The 18,689-nt window shown below is 36.3% G+C and overlaps 1 protein-coding gene across 4 annotated transcripts; it reads right to left on the bottom strand.

Moving 5' to 3' along the window:
* Positions 1-2,101: 2,101 nt before the first annotated feature.
* On the bottom strand, positions 2,102-17,781 carry LOC116306335 (FERM domain-containing protein 4A). Of its 4 annotated transcripts, none has more exons than XM_031716371.2 (20): positions 17,430-17,781; positions 17,254-17,348; positions 13,863-13,955; positions 13,334-13,418; positions 13,187-13,243; positions 12,281-12,303; positions 12,079-12,162; positions 11,700-11,765; positions 11,268-11,325; positions 10,460-10,546; positions 10,221-10,297; positions 9,485-9,511; positions 8,330-8,474; positions 7,979-8,123; positions 7,107-7,234; positions 6,659-6,784; positions 6,455-6,520; positions 6,259-6,336; positions 4,893-4,965; positions 2,102-4,631 (listed from the first exon to the last, which is right to left on the bottom strand). In XM_031716371.2, the coding sequence occupies exons 1-20, from the start codon at positions 17,502-17,504 to the stop codon at positions 3,634-3,636; spliced, it is 2,586 nt and encodes an 861-aa protein (XP_031572231.1). In that variant the 5' UTR covers positions 17,505-17,781; the 3' UTR covers positions 2,102-3,633. The 4 variants fall into 4 exon arrangements, with proteins under 4 accessions (XP_031572231.1, XP_031572232.1, XP_031572234.1 ...); XM_031716372.2 differs by having other exon boundaries at positions 11,274-11,325; XM_031716374.2 differs by lacking the exon at positions 6,259-6,336.
* Positions 17,782-18,689: the final 908 nt, after the last annotated feature.

Genomic DNA, 18,689 nt, shown 5'->3' with positions numbered 1-18,689 from the left:
AATTGTCGATGAAATACAATTTTAGTGGATTTTTACTATTTAATGAGATTCCTAAGAAATCTCACCAATGGTGTTATCTTTACATGTGAAGATATTACTTTTTAGTAATAGATTAAAATAGATATTTCATTTATGATTATAAGGAGGACAGATAAGGGATGGGCCGAAGTCAATAAAAATTGCAAGACAATAAAAACATCTGATCTTGTTTTCTTCAACGAGATGCAAATGACAGAGATCATATGGAGAGGCCTGTGGGGCTTTAGTCTCCCCATTTTTGCTATAATAAACCATTCCAAGGTGGAGGAAAAAAGTGGGTCAAGTTGGCATTGCAAAGCATCATAGGGTCGTATTTGGGGGCACACTCCTAAGATAGCATCTACTTGATCCCTAAAACATTCTCAAAATGCACTGCAATGCATACTTGACCCAGAATTTTCCTCAACCTTGGAATGACTAATCATAATACTATGTCTTCTGAATTTCCAAGATTCAGCCCCATCATTCCCCCTCACATTCAGAAGTGCCATGTGGTGGGCATGTGAGGCACGAGAGGATGGGCTGGTAAGCTGAGGAGGATGGTCTAAGTCTATGCCCTTCAACTCATAGTCTTATCAATACTAGTTAGTCTACTATCTCTTTAATCTATCCAAGGTTTTACACAGTTCTTGTTTATTTTAATATCAAAAAGTAGCTCATATCATGATAGCAGGCTTATATCTAATAGAATATTTTTAGATTTAGCTTATAGTGAGCAACCGTTAGGCTTGTTATAGTTGATAAGTTTGCTTCTAAAACAAGCTTAGAGTGATTTCACTTCGCCTGTGACTCCAAAGTTGTAAAATTAGTGACTGAAAGTCCAAGTAAAACAAAAGAAAACAATGGAATTTGTGTCTACTACGATTTAAATTATTACGTCGACTCTTCTTTCACGGGCGAAGTAAAATTATACAAAGGCGAGTTTTGGTACAAGTTTTAGTCGTACTACCTACTTACCTAGAACAACAAAAGAAAGATAATTTCTGTTTACTTATTGTTATTCTTTCGTATAAGTATGATAGATAAATTATTTTGTTTTATAAGCACTACAAAGTAAGAAGAGTACGAGTCACACTGTAGCAAGCTTACCTTATTTTGCCAGTTTTTGCCTTGCTTTGAACTCCAAAGAAAGGCAAGGAAGATTGAACTTTTATACAGTAAAGTCGTAGACAAATCCTCATATTTCTAATTTATTTATAAGCTTTGTTTTTCGTTTAAATGTTCTCCATGTACGACTCAATGCTAATGTCCAACTCAATGAGTACAGTATCAACAAACATGGCCGTCTTTGTGTTCCCGTGTAACTAGTCTGCGCACCAGCGTCAAATGCAAAAAAAGGCGGGAAAACGAACAAGCAATTTGATCGGTGCACAGGGAGCCCACCATTTCAGTATGGTTGTGTTTAGATTAGCCTGCGTGCCTCCGAACGTTTACTCGTAAAGTCCGAAAGAAAATTCCGGATGCAGTGCAGGCTATGTTTAGATGGGATACTCGACCTGAACTGCGAATATCCCATCTAGACACAGCCTTTCAGTATCTTTTGTAGTTATCGAAGCAGGTTGGGGTGGGGTTGTTGACAAAGTAACTGACATAAAAAAAGGTATAAAATAAATTGCGCCGTTAATTTTAGTCTCCCCCACAGCCGCTTTCAGTGTCGTCACGCAACGCTTGAGAAAGCGTTGCGTGACGACACTGAAAGCGGCTGTGGGGGAGACTACGTTAATCTGGGATCGTTTACAATGTATCTGAAATAGATTGGATGGATAATAATGTTAAAGAATGTTTTTGAAATGGATTGGATAAAAGCATATTTAGGATACACCTACTTGCAAGAACGTTGTCATACGATATTAGGACATTAGTAATTTAGTGAGAAAGGAATACATTATAAGACAAAAGAAAAACTTCAGCTTCAGTGATCTTCTTTTGTTTTCTGATATAATTCCTATCCCACTAAATCCGGCACTAATATTCTATTTTCGTATGACAACGTTCTTGCAAGTAGGTGCATATATATTGCAATGGATTGAACTAACGTAACGTATAGAATAAGTACGTAAAGTAAAGAAATCTCTTTTTTATTGTACAACTATCTTAAAAACGTTTTACCTAATTACATGCGAACTCCTACTTCCAGGTATTTTTAAAAGAACCCTCTCTTTCAAGCCTTTCATATATACATTTGGAATAATAAATAGATTAAAATATGTGCTCCATAGATGATTGGTTATTCGGAATATCCTAGATGATACAAAACTATTTATAAACAAACTATTTACAAACTTATTAAAGCAACTATGTAATTGCGCAATTTTGTATTCGATAAGAGAAAGGTCATTATATAGAGTCGACTCGCATTGAAAATCATAATTTTTGTCAATTTAATTGGGCGTATTTACGAGTTGAACAAAAGTTGGAGTTAAAGGCCTTTGTAAGCGACCAGCCATGAACTTGATAAAAACCTGTGGCTTTTCAAAGGTTTAGTCATTAAGTATTAAATTACAAAAATCGGAGTAAGAATTTGAAATATAAGAAGGGACCTTTGTAAGCGATCAGCCGCTTCGTAAAGGCCGGTCGCTTTTCAAAGGGTTAGTCATTTGCAGTTATAAAGTAAAGAAATGAAAGATACGAGTCACAGAAGGCTATGCGGCGTTCTAAATAATGACCATTCTTAACTGTTTGATATAATATTAATCTTAATAATGCAACTTAATTCGTCGTTATAATCATGACAACCATGTACATTTTTAACAACAGCCACAAGGAAAACTACCAGGCGTTTGCTCGACTTAAAATATCTCGAGATCATAAATTTTGAAGGAAACTTCATAATTAGAAAACAAATAGAAGTAAAATGCGGATATCACATGTGAGTGTTATGGATGAAACCTGTCGCTGTTATTCATGGTTCCAACTTACACAATAGAGAGCCAATCACCATTGCAGCAGTTTTCCCACCAAGTTGACGAGGATTACGTGGCTATTTTATTTATTTTTACAGGAAAGTAAGCGCGGTTGATAGGACTTATGATCAATTTTCTGCGATTAGTTTAATATTCTGATATTTTGACTAATTTGTTGGGCTTGCGGGACATTGGCAACGGTAGCTGAAAGTTGGAACCATGAATTAGTGAAGGCATAACGAAAAGTGGCCAGAAAGATGGGTGTTTTAGTTTACGATAAAACGTTCCTAACTTGTATAATCTGGTACAGTACGTTTTAAGGTAAAGGTGAAGGCTTTTTTTGAAAAGTAAGAAGTAATGATTCGAGTTTTAAACGAAACGAGTCGGAAAAAAATAGCGAAGCTACATAACTGGAACAATACTTTTTTGTCAGTTTAATGTCTTGGTAAAGGGCCGCTTGTTTCGATTAAAATTTTAAAAGTGACTATGTCCCTCCCTTTTTTCTTCTAATTCACTGCTATCCTTTAACAATTTAAATTTTAAAGACGTTTACCTCTGAGCTGCAGTGCTTAGGTTAGAAGTATAAAATGAAAAAATTGGGTCATAAATCGAAAAGGCTAGAATATTCACACAGCATGTAGCATGTAGTAATTTCACTAACTACAATTAAATCATTTCAATTGGAACATCACTATACAAGAGTTGCTTGTTGATCATTGTCGTTCACCCACTCCAACTGCAAGTCCTCTTCATGAAATGACGGCAATGACGACGGATTCCCATTGACCATGTTGTTATTCAAATAAGATGAATCAACATTTGACGATGACCCCGCTCTCCGGTTTTTGTTCACCGGTAGTAAACAAGAGGTTGACCCGTATGCTCTATCTGCAAGATTAGGTCCTGATCTCGATATGGATGAGTTATGACTTAGCGAATAACTGCCCGCATTTCCGGTATTGCTAAGTATTGCTAATTCACTAGTGTTAAGGTACTTCTTGTTCCTTTGCGAGAAGCTCTGCGGAGGTCGCAGCATTGCGCTACCAAACGAAAAGGCCCGGTTGGTTTTTGTCGTAGGGCTATACGGTGATAACCTCGGATCGCTATCACTAGAAACACTCTCCGTGCTCTTAGCAGCATATTTATTGTTTGTCAGACAAGGACTAGGAGAGCGTGAATACCTCCCGTTCAGATTATCCCAGGATGATGCTATTATTCTATACGGTGGAGAACGATCGACTTCTTGAACACGCGTCGATTCATCACCTATTTCCTCGGAGTTCGTATAACTCGAACTAATCGACGAAGGCTTCGTTGATGAGTCGCTTCTAGTGTCGCTATCGGAGTACTGAAAAGCAGGTCCATTACGCGAACCGTCGTTCACAGCACGAGGGGATCGCGTATTCCATTCCGTAGATGGACTATGGTGTATCCTAGTATCGAAGTATCCTTGATATGATCGTGTTGAGGGGCTTGGCGGACACCCAATCCGCGAAAAAGAACCATGAAAGGACCCATTAACGAGACAATTATCGACATCAGTCCGGCTGATGTCGGAACTTGAGCTTCGTTTCGGTAAGTTGTTGGCGGTGTACGCTCGATATCGCGCTGGTGATTTTGGTGATGAAAATGGGTGTGGATAGTACGGCTCACCATTGAACTGCCTTACGCTACCAGGTGCATCTTCATCTATTAAGAAAAGAAATCGTCAGGAAACATGGAAACAAAATAATACTCTTTAGCTTGGGCATAATGTTTTCCCATTTCATACCACGTGTCATTCTCCTAAGGGTAAAATTCTATGTTTGAGTTGTATCCATATTAGTGTCTTGTCATGGAATGACACGTGGTCTGAAATGGGAAAGCAATACGCCCAAACTAAAAAGGTCTATTGGGAAGAAAAACTTTAGATTTTAATATTATTATTATTGGTGAAGTTATGGTTAGTACCTTCGTCGTCTTCGTCGTCAATCACTAAATATTCTCGCTTCAGCTTTATCAATTGTTCCTCCATGTCTCGAAGCTAGGAAAGATAAAACGGAAGATAAAAAAATTAATAATTTTACTTTGACGGTAACGTTACGTAAAGAAATAAGGTGGGAGGGGGTGGGGTGACTAGTAAAAAATCAAATCGAAAAGGAAAAGGGTGGCTTTGTGTCGAAAGCGAAGATTTCGAACGGCTGACAGTAAAAAAACTCATAGTCACTCGTGTCGCGCTGTGCCGTGAACGTGACGGTATTGTCTCACGGTCATGGCAAAAGCATGTCTCCGTCGTTTCACAGTGAAACAAAATGAATTCTTGAGAACGAGTCATTGCTGTACAATACTATAGGCTGGTAAAGTGGGACCAATTCGGATGACGATTTTATTTACGTTTCATCAGGAAAAATTTTTAGCGGAAAAAAAACCGAGCTCCAGGAAGGATTTGTACCCGTGACCTTCTGTTTGCGGATGAAGTCAAAAATAACACTCAGCGCTTAGCCTAGTTGGTGGGAAAACTGTGAAGTCATAACGGAATGAATTTATCCCGAAAAAAACAATCCCTTTGAGAAACATAAACAATAGTAATATAATCGAGAAATCTAACGACATACTAAATATAGAAAGGATAAATACTAAACTACGTGAAAGATTGATGGTTGTCCGAGTGCACGAACACTGAAGAAAGGTGAAGCGTGTTAATGCTTATGACAGCTAGAGAATGCAAATGAACTGATTAACCGGCTAGGGTCTGTTGTTTCTGCAAAGCTCAGAGGAAGCAAGCTTATTGATCAGCCTAATGAATAGTATTCCTCGAGGCTCCATTGCATCGGACCTCTCACAAGATACATGGTGCAATTCTATTCTCCCCGCTTATTAGCTGCAAACGTTTTTCCGCAAGGTGCAACATCAACGTAAGATCAAACGGCCGATATACAGAGATTGGCCACTTAATACAGGTATATAGATTACTATAAAACCCTTTTTGGAGCTTTGACAACTGGTGATTCAATAAACCCCTTGCAGCACGTCGGAATGCAGCTTTGGAGGACATTACAATAGGTTTCCAATTCTAAGGAGATGGGAATTCTATTGTGTTGTCCTCCAAATTGAGCCTCTTTGACGTCACATGCAAGTGGCCTATAAAGGTTCAACTGCAGTTACTTTTACTTTAGGCAATGATTGCTCCCAGCAACTTGTTTCATATATTGTTGGATCTCTCGGCACTTCGACCAGTTATTTTTACTATGATACAAAAAAATTGCACCGTGCACTTGCAACTCATAAGCACAAAAGCCTTGAACGACTGCCTGCAAAGTAATAAAGTCAAACAAACCTTTTTAAGAGATTTTTGATACATAAGTTTTCTTGACTTCCTGACATTTTTGTTGACATTTTGATCTTCTGCTAGTTTCTGGAGGTGTGGAGAGGTTAACATAAAGTAGGTTATAAGATGTAAGAGTTGACAGCATTAGTAGAATATGATGATCATGAATGGAAAATGACTGGTTTCGTTTGTATCAGGTACTTACCCGAGCTGCACTGGTGATTTTAGTTTGGATCTCCGTTTCCATTTCATGCTTCTTGATTTCCTCGGTCTGTTTAAAAAAAAGGGCGTGAAAAAAAAAAAAACGTGACTGCAGATGTAGCATCAGAAAGCCTAGAATGAAAAGGAAGGAGGAAAGGAAGGAAGGAAGGAAGGAAGGAAGAAATGTAAGAAACGCAAAGAAATGTACCTCATTCCGATCTCCACTGACAACATAGTCAGAAAACTCAAAAGAAGTACCAACTCGTCTACGGATTGGAGGTAAAGACTTGCCAGCCGTGTATGGTGTCTCTGGAGGATAAGACCCAATAAACTCCTGGGATAAAAACACAGTATAGTTATACACAAAACGTGAGCGGTAATATAACTTCTGAGAGAACGAACAAGAAAAAAGGCATTCAAATGTAGGAACTCAAAATTCCACTGATAACGACTAGTGGTTACTAATAGGACTGCGTAAATATACAAAAAAGAAGAAGAAGAAAAAAGCAATCTTAAATGACTTTTCAAGACATAGGAAAATTGTTCGCCTGCAAGTTTGCTTGATGAAAAGAATGTAAAAGCGAAAGAGAAATATCGTAAATAAAAACTCGTATCAGTGCTCTATGTGTTATTTTTTTTACAGAAGAAAAACTTACTGCTTCTTGTATGCAAAGTTGTCGCAGTTCATCAGTCTTTTCCTTGAGTTTTGCCATGAGAGCATCTCGTCTTGCAGCAAGGGCTATAGCCATTTCTCTATCTGCTGCTTTAGATGAAGCAGTACTCTCTACAAAAGATGCAACACACAGTAATTTAAAGACTGAACATGCTGGGCAACTTTGCTGCACCAACACAGTAGGTAAGCAAGCAGAGAAATCAGGGCACATGCATCGAGAAGTAATCTTTCTGAATCAGCAAAATACATGAAACAGTTATAGAAAAGTTTGGACAAAGTGGATAGCAGGCGGAGAAATGATGGTACAGGTATCGATAACTAATCTTCCTGGACCAGCAAAACATGCGAAACAGTTCAAGCAATGTTTCAAAGAAGTGGATAAGTGGGCAGAGAAATTAGGGCACCTGTAGGCATCAAGAAGTAATCTTTCTGGACAAGCAAAATATGCAAAACAGTTCCAGTTCAGAAATGGAAAGGAGGAATAAATTATCTGTTATCTAGGGCAATGTGTTATGATGTTTGATAATGAGACAACTACCACTGTTAACAGCAATTTTTGGGTAAATGCAAAACAAAAATGGTCAGTCTCCATTGAGACGAGAGGAACTTAGGAATTTGGCAACTACTACTAAATATTGAAATTATAATGTATGAGTTTGGATTTACTATACGGGTTCAAAGTGTCCTCGTTTTCCAGGTTATACATTCCATGTAAGGTTATACGTTCCATTACTTTTAATTCGACCCCTTTGAGCTGTGCCACTGCTGTACTTGCACTGGTAAATAGCATAACCAGTCCCCCCCCCCCCCCCCCCAAATGCCATGTTTTTGCTATCCTTTCATCTTTTCTCTTACCTCCATCTAATGTTGAAGCACTCAGGGAGTAGTCACTGCTTACACTATCACTAACTTCAGATGCTAGGGATGAAGGGATGGATACAGATGATGTGGTGAGGTCTCTTGCTACATCTCTTAGTGTCCGTGTTGCAGCTGCTGTTACCTGTATTTATGAATAATAAGAATATAAACCTTTAGAAAAAATTTTTTTATTGTCATAGGTTTCGTTATGGAAATGAATCCTACGAACAGCAAGAGCTGGTGCGATAGACCCTCTGGAACTCAGGGTACGAGTTTTCCTTCCTCCGCAAAAAAAACCCAAATGATAAATTCTAATTGAATCTTTTTTCCAAAGTCTGACATCCATACCTCTTCTGTTTTCTTGTCCAAATAAAACTGGTGTTGACTGATAGCCATTGTCCACATAGCTTTAGCTGAAACTGCTGTACTGGCATACCAACTATGAACCATCACATTACTAGGATTACCAGATTTACGACCCATAGAACCACTCCTGTTCAAAGAACAAACACAGTCAATCCCTTGATATATTTATTTAAAAGATAAAGTGATATACAGTAAATTATCAACTTAATTTGTTTTGGCATCAAATTGAATTGAAAAGAGGAACTTTACATTGAAACCATACATTGTGCTGTATTATGAAATAACTGTTATGAATGTCACGTTCTGATTGGTTTGGAGCGTGTGCTTTTCCGTTGTGTCATTCCTATCTAAAATAGCAGTTATTGTAGTTTGTATTTTATATGAAAAAAAACTTGCTGTGCTGTGTGCAGTTTTAAAGCTGCTGCGGATTGGCAAACACTCGAGAAGTGTCCAGAAGCACTCTGCTACGCGTCATGCTTCTCATAACACTTCTGCCGTGTTCTGCCAACCCCCGTGTGCTTTATGACTGCACACAGCACTTGTACACGTTTTCTATTTCTACAATAGTCGATCAAAAGAGCATACAGTATCAGTGGCAGATATAGCAGTTGTATGTGGGGCACACTCCCCAATCAGTAAATCTAAACTTTGTCATTATTTATAGGTCCAATCTGAGAGCCAATTTACAAACTGTAAATTGACCAATACGAATAAACTTTATCATTTTATTTGTTTAAATTCATCTTTAGAAATCAGTGATTCAACATGATTCCTAGATCTACCACTACATCATTATGTAAATACATAATTCATATATATTTGTCTTCTTCCTTTTTCAATGTGAAAATTTTAGAAACATTTTCTTTACTTTTTATTTTGGATTATAATTATGGTACACTCAAGGGAATAGTCCCTTTCACAGTTCCCTGCGCAATCTTGAAAGGTAACCATGCCTTTGCATCAAAGCGAGACGAACGGTGAGCTTGCAATGATAGAGACATGTGAATAATTGTCCAAGGTGTTAAAAAAAGGTCTCTATCATTGCAAGCTCACCGTTTGTCTCGCTTCGATGCAAAGGCACAGTTACCTTTCAAGATGGCGCAGAGAACTGTGAAGGGGACTATTCAGTAAACATACCTATGCCTTAACTGAATAGATTCATATCTACAACAGACAACACGGAAAATCAACTTATACTTATATTCATGTCAGAATATTACACAATAAGGAACTAAGACAAATGTGTTAACGAATGCATACGGGATGAAGTAAAACAGCAAGTACTACCTTACAGATACTTAATACGTAAATTAAAAATGACATTATAGGGCTGCATTAATTTACATGTTTATAGCTACAGTTATATGTTTATATTAAAGATGTTCAGTTATTTACCTTTAAAAATGCTTTAATACCATGCTTAAACAATTATTTCATTCACTATCATTGCTTTATTGTTTATTTGTTCCCAATTATGAATGATACTGCTATAATGATTACATTGAATTAATATTGGCATACATGAAAAATATGTTGGTAAAGTGGTATGTATGAACAGTAAGAATGAGGATAACATCAGCAGCAACAACAGCAGCAACAACAACAATAACAGCAGCAGCAAAAACTACAATGACAGCAGCAACACCAAAAGCAGTAACAACAACAATAGCAGCAGCCTCAACAACAACAACAGCAACAGCAACAACACTTCCACCTTTACCACAAACAATAACAACGTCAAAAAACTATGATAACACAAGCAACAGCAGCAACAACAACAGCAACAACAATGATGACACAAGCAACAGCAACGTCTTCAAAATTTTATTCCAAAAGTTAAACAATAACAGATAAAAACAGTTTCAAAACTTACCTATAAGAATCTCTAATTTCTAACGAAACTTTCCTATCTCGAAAGTAAATATTCTCAATCTGATTCCATTGAAAAATCTGCAAACAAATTAGGAATTGAAATAAAATACGGTTAGAAGAAATATAAATATATCAAGCTGAAAAATGTGTTCCAGCGTCAACATTTTGTTTTGACTGTTTTGATTCTTTTGACCTAATTGTAACATGAACTGTAGAGTGGAAAATAAGAAATAGTCTTACTTTTCTTGGTTTAATTTTGTCATTATGATCATAGACACCAATTCCTCTAGGACTAAAACCAAGCCACCAGGGAATACTTGTTTTATCCTGTTTGTTGAAAACAAAACTGTCATTAAAATGATATAAAAATCTACAGTGTAGGTAAAAGCATATATCATAAGGGGACATAACAAGCCGCAAGCCCGATTTTATTGCGTTTGGGCACATTCACTCTGCATGTTTAGAATATTTCTCAGGGATTAAGAGTGGGAGAAGTGTGAAGCTTTTGTTTTATGGCAAGCAGGACGCCTAACTGGAAAGACCGCTTTATATTGAAAGCAGTTGAAAGGCATTGATCAAATTAATTTGCTTGTCCTTCTGTGGTTATTACCATGGTAACATAGGGATCCTGGTATTCGCAATAAAATTGGGCTTGCGGCTTGTTATGACAGGGTGTGCGAGGGGGAAAGAAGTGTCTCTGGCCCCTTTCACTTTATTGAATCAATTAAGAGAAAGAGGGAGGAAAAGAAGAAATAAGACTCTTGCGAACTCAGGTCAGTTTCTCAGTTGCTTAGCAACACTATTGGTTTTCCATGTAATGTTCACATAAAATATCAATCAATATGATGTAAAGTCGATGTCTCAAATCTGCATGTGTAATAAGTATGATTTCTAGTATAAAACTATAAGGCTGACATCACTTATTTACAGAACTGTGGAGGTTTTCACCAAGATAGTAGAGTTTTATTTCACCTTTCTCTTCTAATGTGAATGAGAAAATGGGACTCTAGGAAGGTTAGGATCATGAATAAAGAAAATAAAAACCAACCTTAACCTCATAATAATGGACTCCATATGTAGGAAGACTTTGAAAAATACACAAATACCTGCAAAGGGCAAAAAAATGTTGTCAAATGCCATATATGTATAGGTCAATGGGTGGCATGGGTGGCGTACAATGCTAACGCGACGTCTTTCACTGCTGTGAGTCCAACGGCTCGGGTTGCTGGTTCGAGCCCTGTGGTCGCCAAATGCGTATTGAGTTTGTTTGATGTGTTGTTCTCTCCTGTGCCACGAGGGTTTTTCTCCGGGTTCTCCGGTTTTCCTCCCTCAACATGTGAGTCGAGCGTTGTGTGCATAAAGTGAAAGCTGCAAGAACAATCAGCCTGCTCTAACAAATAAAATATTATTATCGAAACCTTATGTACAAATCAAGATGTAGTACATGTACTCAATCAAATGAAACAAATGGTTTAGTTACCTAACAATCGTTTCACCTCTAGTCTGACCAGCAGATGCTTTGTAATATGACAACACTTTTTCTTCACTAAAGAATAATAACATAAGAGGGGAGAGTCATTTTAGGTGGGTAGGGGGGAGTGGGAAGGTATGTACAGTTGTAGCATGAATAAGCTTGGACCTTTGTCACATGGTAGCCATGTTTATTTCTCAAGAATAAAACCTGTTTCACAAACATACATTTATTCTTTAGCACTTGAATGTGAGGCTATGCAAGATGGAATATTTGTTCAAATCAACATGGCTGCCACATAAAAAAGGCCCATTTAGCTTGGCTCAAAACTAGTATCAAAATTAGTTATATTTTTTGTATAAATGTTATGCAGGTTTTATGAACTTACCAATAAGATATTGAAGGATGTTCCTTCAAAGTTCTTGTGGGAAGTACAGGGATCTTTTTCATGTCTTTCCTTGCTACTTCCTCACTATAAAATAATATACAAATAGTTGATATTAGATTATTAATCTTGCAACTGCAACAAAGTTTAACAGGGATCACACTTGGCCGGCATTTTAAGTTACTTTTAATTTGAAAACTCATACCTTGTAAAATCACCATAGGCAGCCTTAAAATAAAGAAAAGATAATCATCTTCAATAACCATTGGTTTCATCATAGTGGGTGTGTACACTACAATAATTTCACAGTAAGTCACCATTTGCTGTACTGTATAGTAAGTCCTCTTGGGCATAATGTTTTCTCATTCCACACCACATGTCATTCTCTTGAGGATAACATTTCTTTGTTTGCATTGCATCCATGTGTCTTCTCATGTGCAACTGATAAACAAAGAAATGATACTCTAGGGAATGACTGGGGTCTGAAATGGGAAAACATTACATCCAAGCAAGAGGTCAATTATGTGTACATAATGGGCTGGCTCTTGTGTATTGTAATCAAGATAATGAGCCTTTGTCTATTATATATATGTGGAGGTTCTTGGTTTGAAATTGGAATAATGATATTGGTTAAATTGCCTTCATGATGCTAATAAGCACATCAAACTACACAAAAGGCTTTACAGCATGATTTTGTTCATGTTTTGGGTGACTTAACGTTGGAATTTTTTACAACAATAATTAATCCATGTGCGATTGTTTAATTAACAAGGACCATGGAGAGGGGACGGCAGGGGCTATAGATCTATAGTCCTTTTCACAGTTTCCTGCGTCACGTTGAAAGGTAGCTGTGCCTTTGCATCGAAGCACAACTAACAGTGAGCTCACAATGATAGAGACCTTTTTTAACACCTTGAACAATAATCTATCATTGCAAGCTCACTGTTCATCTTGCATTGATCAAAAGCACGGCTAAATTCAAGATGGCACAGGAACTGTGAAGAGGACTATTGCCCCCCCTTTTTGCTAATATTCACAACATCTTCAAGCTTTAGCCCTCTATACTAAGTTTTCAAACATATTTAGTAGAAGAATTGCATGCAGCTCTCACCTGTAATGCATAGCCAGCTAACTCAAAAACAGCTTCACTATCTGAATGTATACTACCCTAAAATAAAAGACAAAAAATCAATATAACTATGTACAGGTATGTGGACATTATTATTTTATAAAAAATATAAAAATAATATATAAATACCTTAAAAATTAGGATCTTGGCTTGCATAAAGAATAATTCCACAGTAATTGGTTCTTTAAGAATAAGAATATTTGGTACAAAAAACCTGAAAAAAATTATTGATATTATGAATACATTATTTGTCATGATCCAGACCTTCTAATTAATTTATGCCTGACTGAGTTGACTCTATATAAACTCACTTGACCATGAACTCTATCTTAAGGAATGGATTCCGTCTTGGTGGGAAAATTAAAACACAGACTGCTGTATAGTATTTTGCCATGTTTTTCTAATAGTAGATATATTTATTCTTAATGACAAAGATTTGAATGGACAACTTGTACTAACATGTCATTTAACCCTACCCCCATTAAAATAAGAACTTGGTTCAAGATTATAAACCAAGAATGCAAAGATATATGTTATTACTACATCAGTTTTTAGACATGTCATAATGCCAATTATAGGACAAAGAACATTAGCGTAAAATTGAATATTTTAGATTCAGAGAGGTTGAGAGGTTAAATGGGAAAAAGTGTTGCCTTACCTAACTGAAAATGTCAACATTAATGGTTCTTGGTATCTTGGAAGATCATGATCTATTACTTTTTTGTCCATCCTTAACCAGTTCTGCGCATCACTGAAAATAATAGACAGCAAATACATGTCAAAGTTGTGTCATTGTATTACACTAATCATAACACAAATATATCAAGGCAACTTCAATGTGTTCAAAACTACAAATTTTTAAATGTGTAGACTTTCTACGACAACATGATAGTGAAGAGATTACCAAACAATATTACTCATACAAAAGAATATTAACTAGGTTACTTAATATAATTATTTTGGCAAGACTACTGCATGGCCATATTAATGATTATCATCAAAAGAAAACTGATTCCAGATTCATAAATATTTTTATTAAAAACTTTCACAGGGAAATTATAGCCAATGAAACCAAAATACGGGTAATTTCTCTTTCTTCGTTTCTGTATATTGAGAACATGTTTTTTCAAATCTTAGTATAAGAATGTAGCAACAGTTCCAGACAAAGAGATCTCCACCTTTCCTGTACAAAAGCCAAAAATAGCCATTTTTCCTGACTTAAAACCACACTCAATAAACCTTTGATTAAAGAGATCACACCCAGATAATTACATTACATACATGTAATGGTTTTATTAGTGTGGATTTGCTTTACATTTAACATGATGTAGTACTAGTAGTACCGAACAATTCCCCCTCCCATTTGTTCTTTTTTATTCTTCCCTATTGATTGCTCAATGAGCTACATGGGGATGAAACCAAGAAAACAACATGACTTATGAAATACATAAATTAAAACCATGATAAAAAGATATGTGATTCATTACATAATTTACATCAATAAAGATTTTCCATGTGCTTGATTAAGATAAATTTAATGTCTATAGTCATTATATAAAAATGTGATAAATATTTTTCAAATTGAGTATGATTCGTAAACTAGTATAAATATCCTGCATAACACAATTAAACATCTGTAAATCTTTACAACCTCAACTGAATGCACACTCATATTGTTAATTAATACTGATTTATGAATAGGATGTCGGTGGTTGTACGGTTAACCATTATTTAAAAAAAGATTATGACTCATGTCCACTGAAAATGTGTTTGCAACATTACATCTAGAAATAAGATCAAACACCTGGAGAGCAGATGGTACATCACACAGAAACATAACAAAGGAAAGAGGGTTTTGAGATATTGCTATTATACCAAGCAGTAAAAGTGTTAAAGGGGCACTTGGATGAAAACGCCCCAATTTTTGAAAGTCCAAATAATTGAAGTATATGAGGAAAATATGACTCAATTATGATTATGTAAACCAGATTAGTGAACATTTTAGCCTGGGAGCCACTTGCTATTAAGATATTTTGGTCCAAAAGCAGAAAGAACAATAGGGTTGAGTAAATGACGTCATTTACTCCAAATTTAGATGCTGAATAAAACTGATCATTTTTATCTGAGCGACATTTTACTGTTAAGAAAATATGTTGCTTGGCTACTATTGGGGTCATATAGATACGTTTAACTAAGTTTAAAGTCATTTCCAATTTTTATCCATTTTCATCCAAGTGCCCCTTTAAGAAAAGGCTAGTGCATGGGATGTACTGGAAATTTAATACAGGTAGTAATGCACCTGAAGCTAAGATGTGGGACAAATAGACTGAACAATAAACAAGTCTTAAACAAGTCAATAACTTTCTACATTATTATATTATATTACACTAATGTTTTGATGGTTATCCACGATAATTAATGTAACGCCAACAACAGGCAAAACATGTGTACTTCATGGTTCAGTTGTTGGATACATGAATATAAATAGTACAAAGAATGGACTGCATGGAATGGTAAACAAAAGAAAATGCCTGTACTTGACAAAACAACACACTGGAACACCTAATTAATCTAATTAACAAATCGAGATAAGGAAATGTTTCCTGCTCATTGATGAACTTTGTAGCACAGGAATCTCTGATTAACATATGTGTAAAATGCTCTTTAGTATTATATTCTTCTTTTAATGCAAAGAGACTAATTGCTAGGCTGTTGTATAGCCTTTTATCATTCCTTACTAATCCATATTCCTCTGGCAGATTGTCAGATTTAGTTATGAATAACATGTAAGGTCAATGTATGCAGGCAGCACGCTGACAGCATTTCCATGACAAAAGTTTAAAGTTCTGTCAAAATAAACAAAGTTGAAAACATGTTCCTATCCATCATGACTGACAATCCGATAGGATGTATGCGAGTTGGTTGCAAAGGGGTTCAGGAAAATACTCTGTGAAATAAGTCACCAAAACACATTATTCAAAAAACCTCCACTTACTTCCGTTTAAAGGCTAATTTTATCCAAAAGAAAGAGTTTTTTTTGACAGAGAAACAGGGCGATTTCCTGGCGTACCCCTTTTCCCGGCGACATATCGACGTGCAGGAAATATTCCACATACTTTGTACGTCATGTTACGACACATCAAACCTAAGTCATCATCGCAATGAAGACGGGACGACACGTTAACAGTATTGTTACATACTGTAACTACAGATATCTGCCTTTGTCGACTGAGAACAAATCTTTGAGACATCTTTACGTCTGTTTAGATGCTCTAACTATTTTTAGAAGCAATCTAAGTGAGCTTGGATGACCAATATTACGTAAATGTCTGCTCGCAATTATACTACGAAAGCACTCATTCGAGACTAAATGGCCCGCGGAAATCTAATGCAACTACATTTCTAAATTTTAATTTGAAAACCAAAATAAACTTCCTAGAGGTTAATATTTAATTCGTTTTCCCAAACAGAAATATTTCTCCAATGAGGAAATGATATGAAAAAATCATCGTAAGCTTTAATTCTAAAATCTCCAAACGTATGAATAAGACACAGTTGGGATTATTTGGAAGAAACTTTAACTGGAGGGTTCGAAAACCATCTCGAAGAAGTTCCAAAAGCATGACGAGGTTTACTGAAACATTTCTGATAAAAAGTTCGTAATAAAAAAACTGCTTTTTTCACGCAAAAGGGCTAAAAATAGTCGTTAGTAATCCCGACCCAAAGTTGGTTGACATACATACAATCTATAAATGCCAACTGGTAGTTGGAAAGTCAATATTAGTTTTACGATAGAAGATGGACGGTTACCTGACTAGCAGTTTTAATAACAGACTAAGACGCCTATTTAACCTTAGAATATGAATTTTAAGGGCTATAATTAAACCTTGTATTCAATAAGAACTTGACAACGTAAAATTCTGTGAATTCTTTGCACTCAGACATCAAAACAGCTGATTATATTACCCAACTTATCAAACCATATTTATTTTCCCTTCAGCTAGTGGAAAAGGCTCGATATATCCGAAAATAAACTAAATAATTCTTACCTTTCGTCTGTATATGCCAATCCAAAATATTCTTTCTCGTGAAGATTAAAATGAGACGCGACCATATCGAGCAGATCACAGGCCATTAGTTTGGGCTGAATTCAAGTGAAGATAACAAAACTTCATTCAATAAAGATGTCTTTGAATGCCAATCTTAGACGAAACACCACTCTTACCTGGATTGAGAATTCTAGTCGTCGTTCGTCAAGAAGAATAACTTGGCATTTTCGGGGCCTTCGAGTATCATTCATTTCTCCAAGGAGTTTATAGTTTTATATCGATGTGTTCCTATAGCTCCTATCTATACGGTACAACAGTTTCTTGCCAATAGCGTCTCACATCAATAAACATGTCGCTCGTAATGCTATAATACAGTCTTCCATAGTTGGTTCTTGCAGTTAGCACTACAACTGAGCGTTAAGTTACCTCAACAAGGAAAAGCTTTAGCGATTATTTGTCTTAACTTGCCGGTAAACCAACCTCTCCATCTTGAGTATTATAGTTGAGGAATGACACAAACTTACTGCGCATGCCCAGCTGGACTTCCCGCGAGCTGTCAATCATGTCGACTTCAGTTTACTTACTAACATAACTACGGCTCTTCAACTGATAAGCTTTTTCCCTATCATTTTGTTGAGTTCTATTCCTTCTTATCTCGTAAATACCTAAGAAATCCTTTCCTCAACTATTCTTGTGTTATCCATTATTACCTTTACACTTCATAATAAAGACCCGTTCGGTTCACGACCCTCGGGAGTCCCGTAAAATTGTCGCACATTCCTGTTCACTTACAAAGGGTCGTACCGGCTCCTTTTCCATTTGGCCAAGCGGAAAACGCCAGAACGTAAAATATTAGGTTGACTTTAAATCAGTGGATCACATTTTGTATTAAAAATAAAAGTAGGATCTTTTAGCAGGTGACATACCTCTCTTAGCATCATCTCAGTAAGCTGCTAACGACGCAATAAATACGGATTTTTAAAGGTTCGTTCAAGCTGAGTGGAGGGTTTATAAAAGCTTAGCTCTTGGCCTCTACCCAGTAGATGTCAAGAAATGAAAATAACGGGAAAGAAAACTTAAAAGATAGTGAGGATTATAAATCCGGCCAAGTATGCGGTAAGATCACATCTGTCTCATTTCATTACGTTACATTCTATTCCTTTTCGTTGCGTTGCTATTTTATTCTTTTTATTTTTATTTCTTTTCACTTTCTGTTCTATTCTACTCTATTCCATTTCTATCCATTTCTATTTTTATTCCCTTCCCTTCCCTTCCCTTCCCTTCCATTCCCTTCCATTCCCTTCCCTTCCACTCCCTTCCATTCCCTTCTATTCCATTCCATTCCCTTCTATTCCCTTCTCTTCCATTTTATTTTTTTATCGATTAGAAAGGATTTGTATCGTGTTTCAGTTACCGCGAAAGCATTACGATGGGCT

The sequence above is a fragment of the Actinia tenebrosa genome, unplaced genomic scaffold, assembly GCF_029948245.1.
Source record: "Actinia tenebrosa isolate PJP-AT-01 unplaced genomic scaffold, QUT_ActTen_1.0 PGA_scaffold0__85_contigs__length_37466705, whole genome shotgun sequence".
Classification (NCBI taxonomy): Eukaryota; Metazoa; Cnidaria; class Anthozoa; order Actiniaria; family Actiniidae; genus Actinia; species Actinia tenebrosa.
This window is presented reverse-complemented; position numbering and strand designations above follow the sequence as displayed.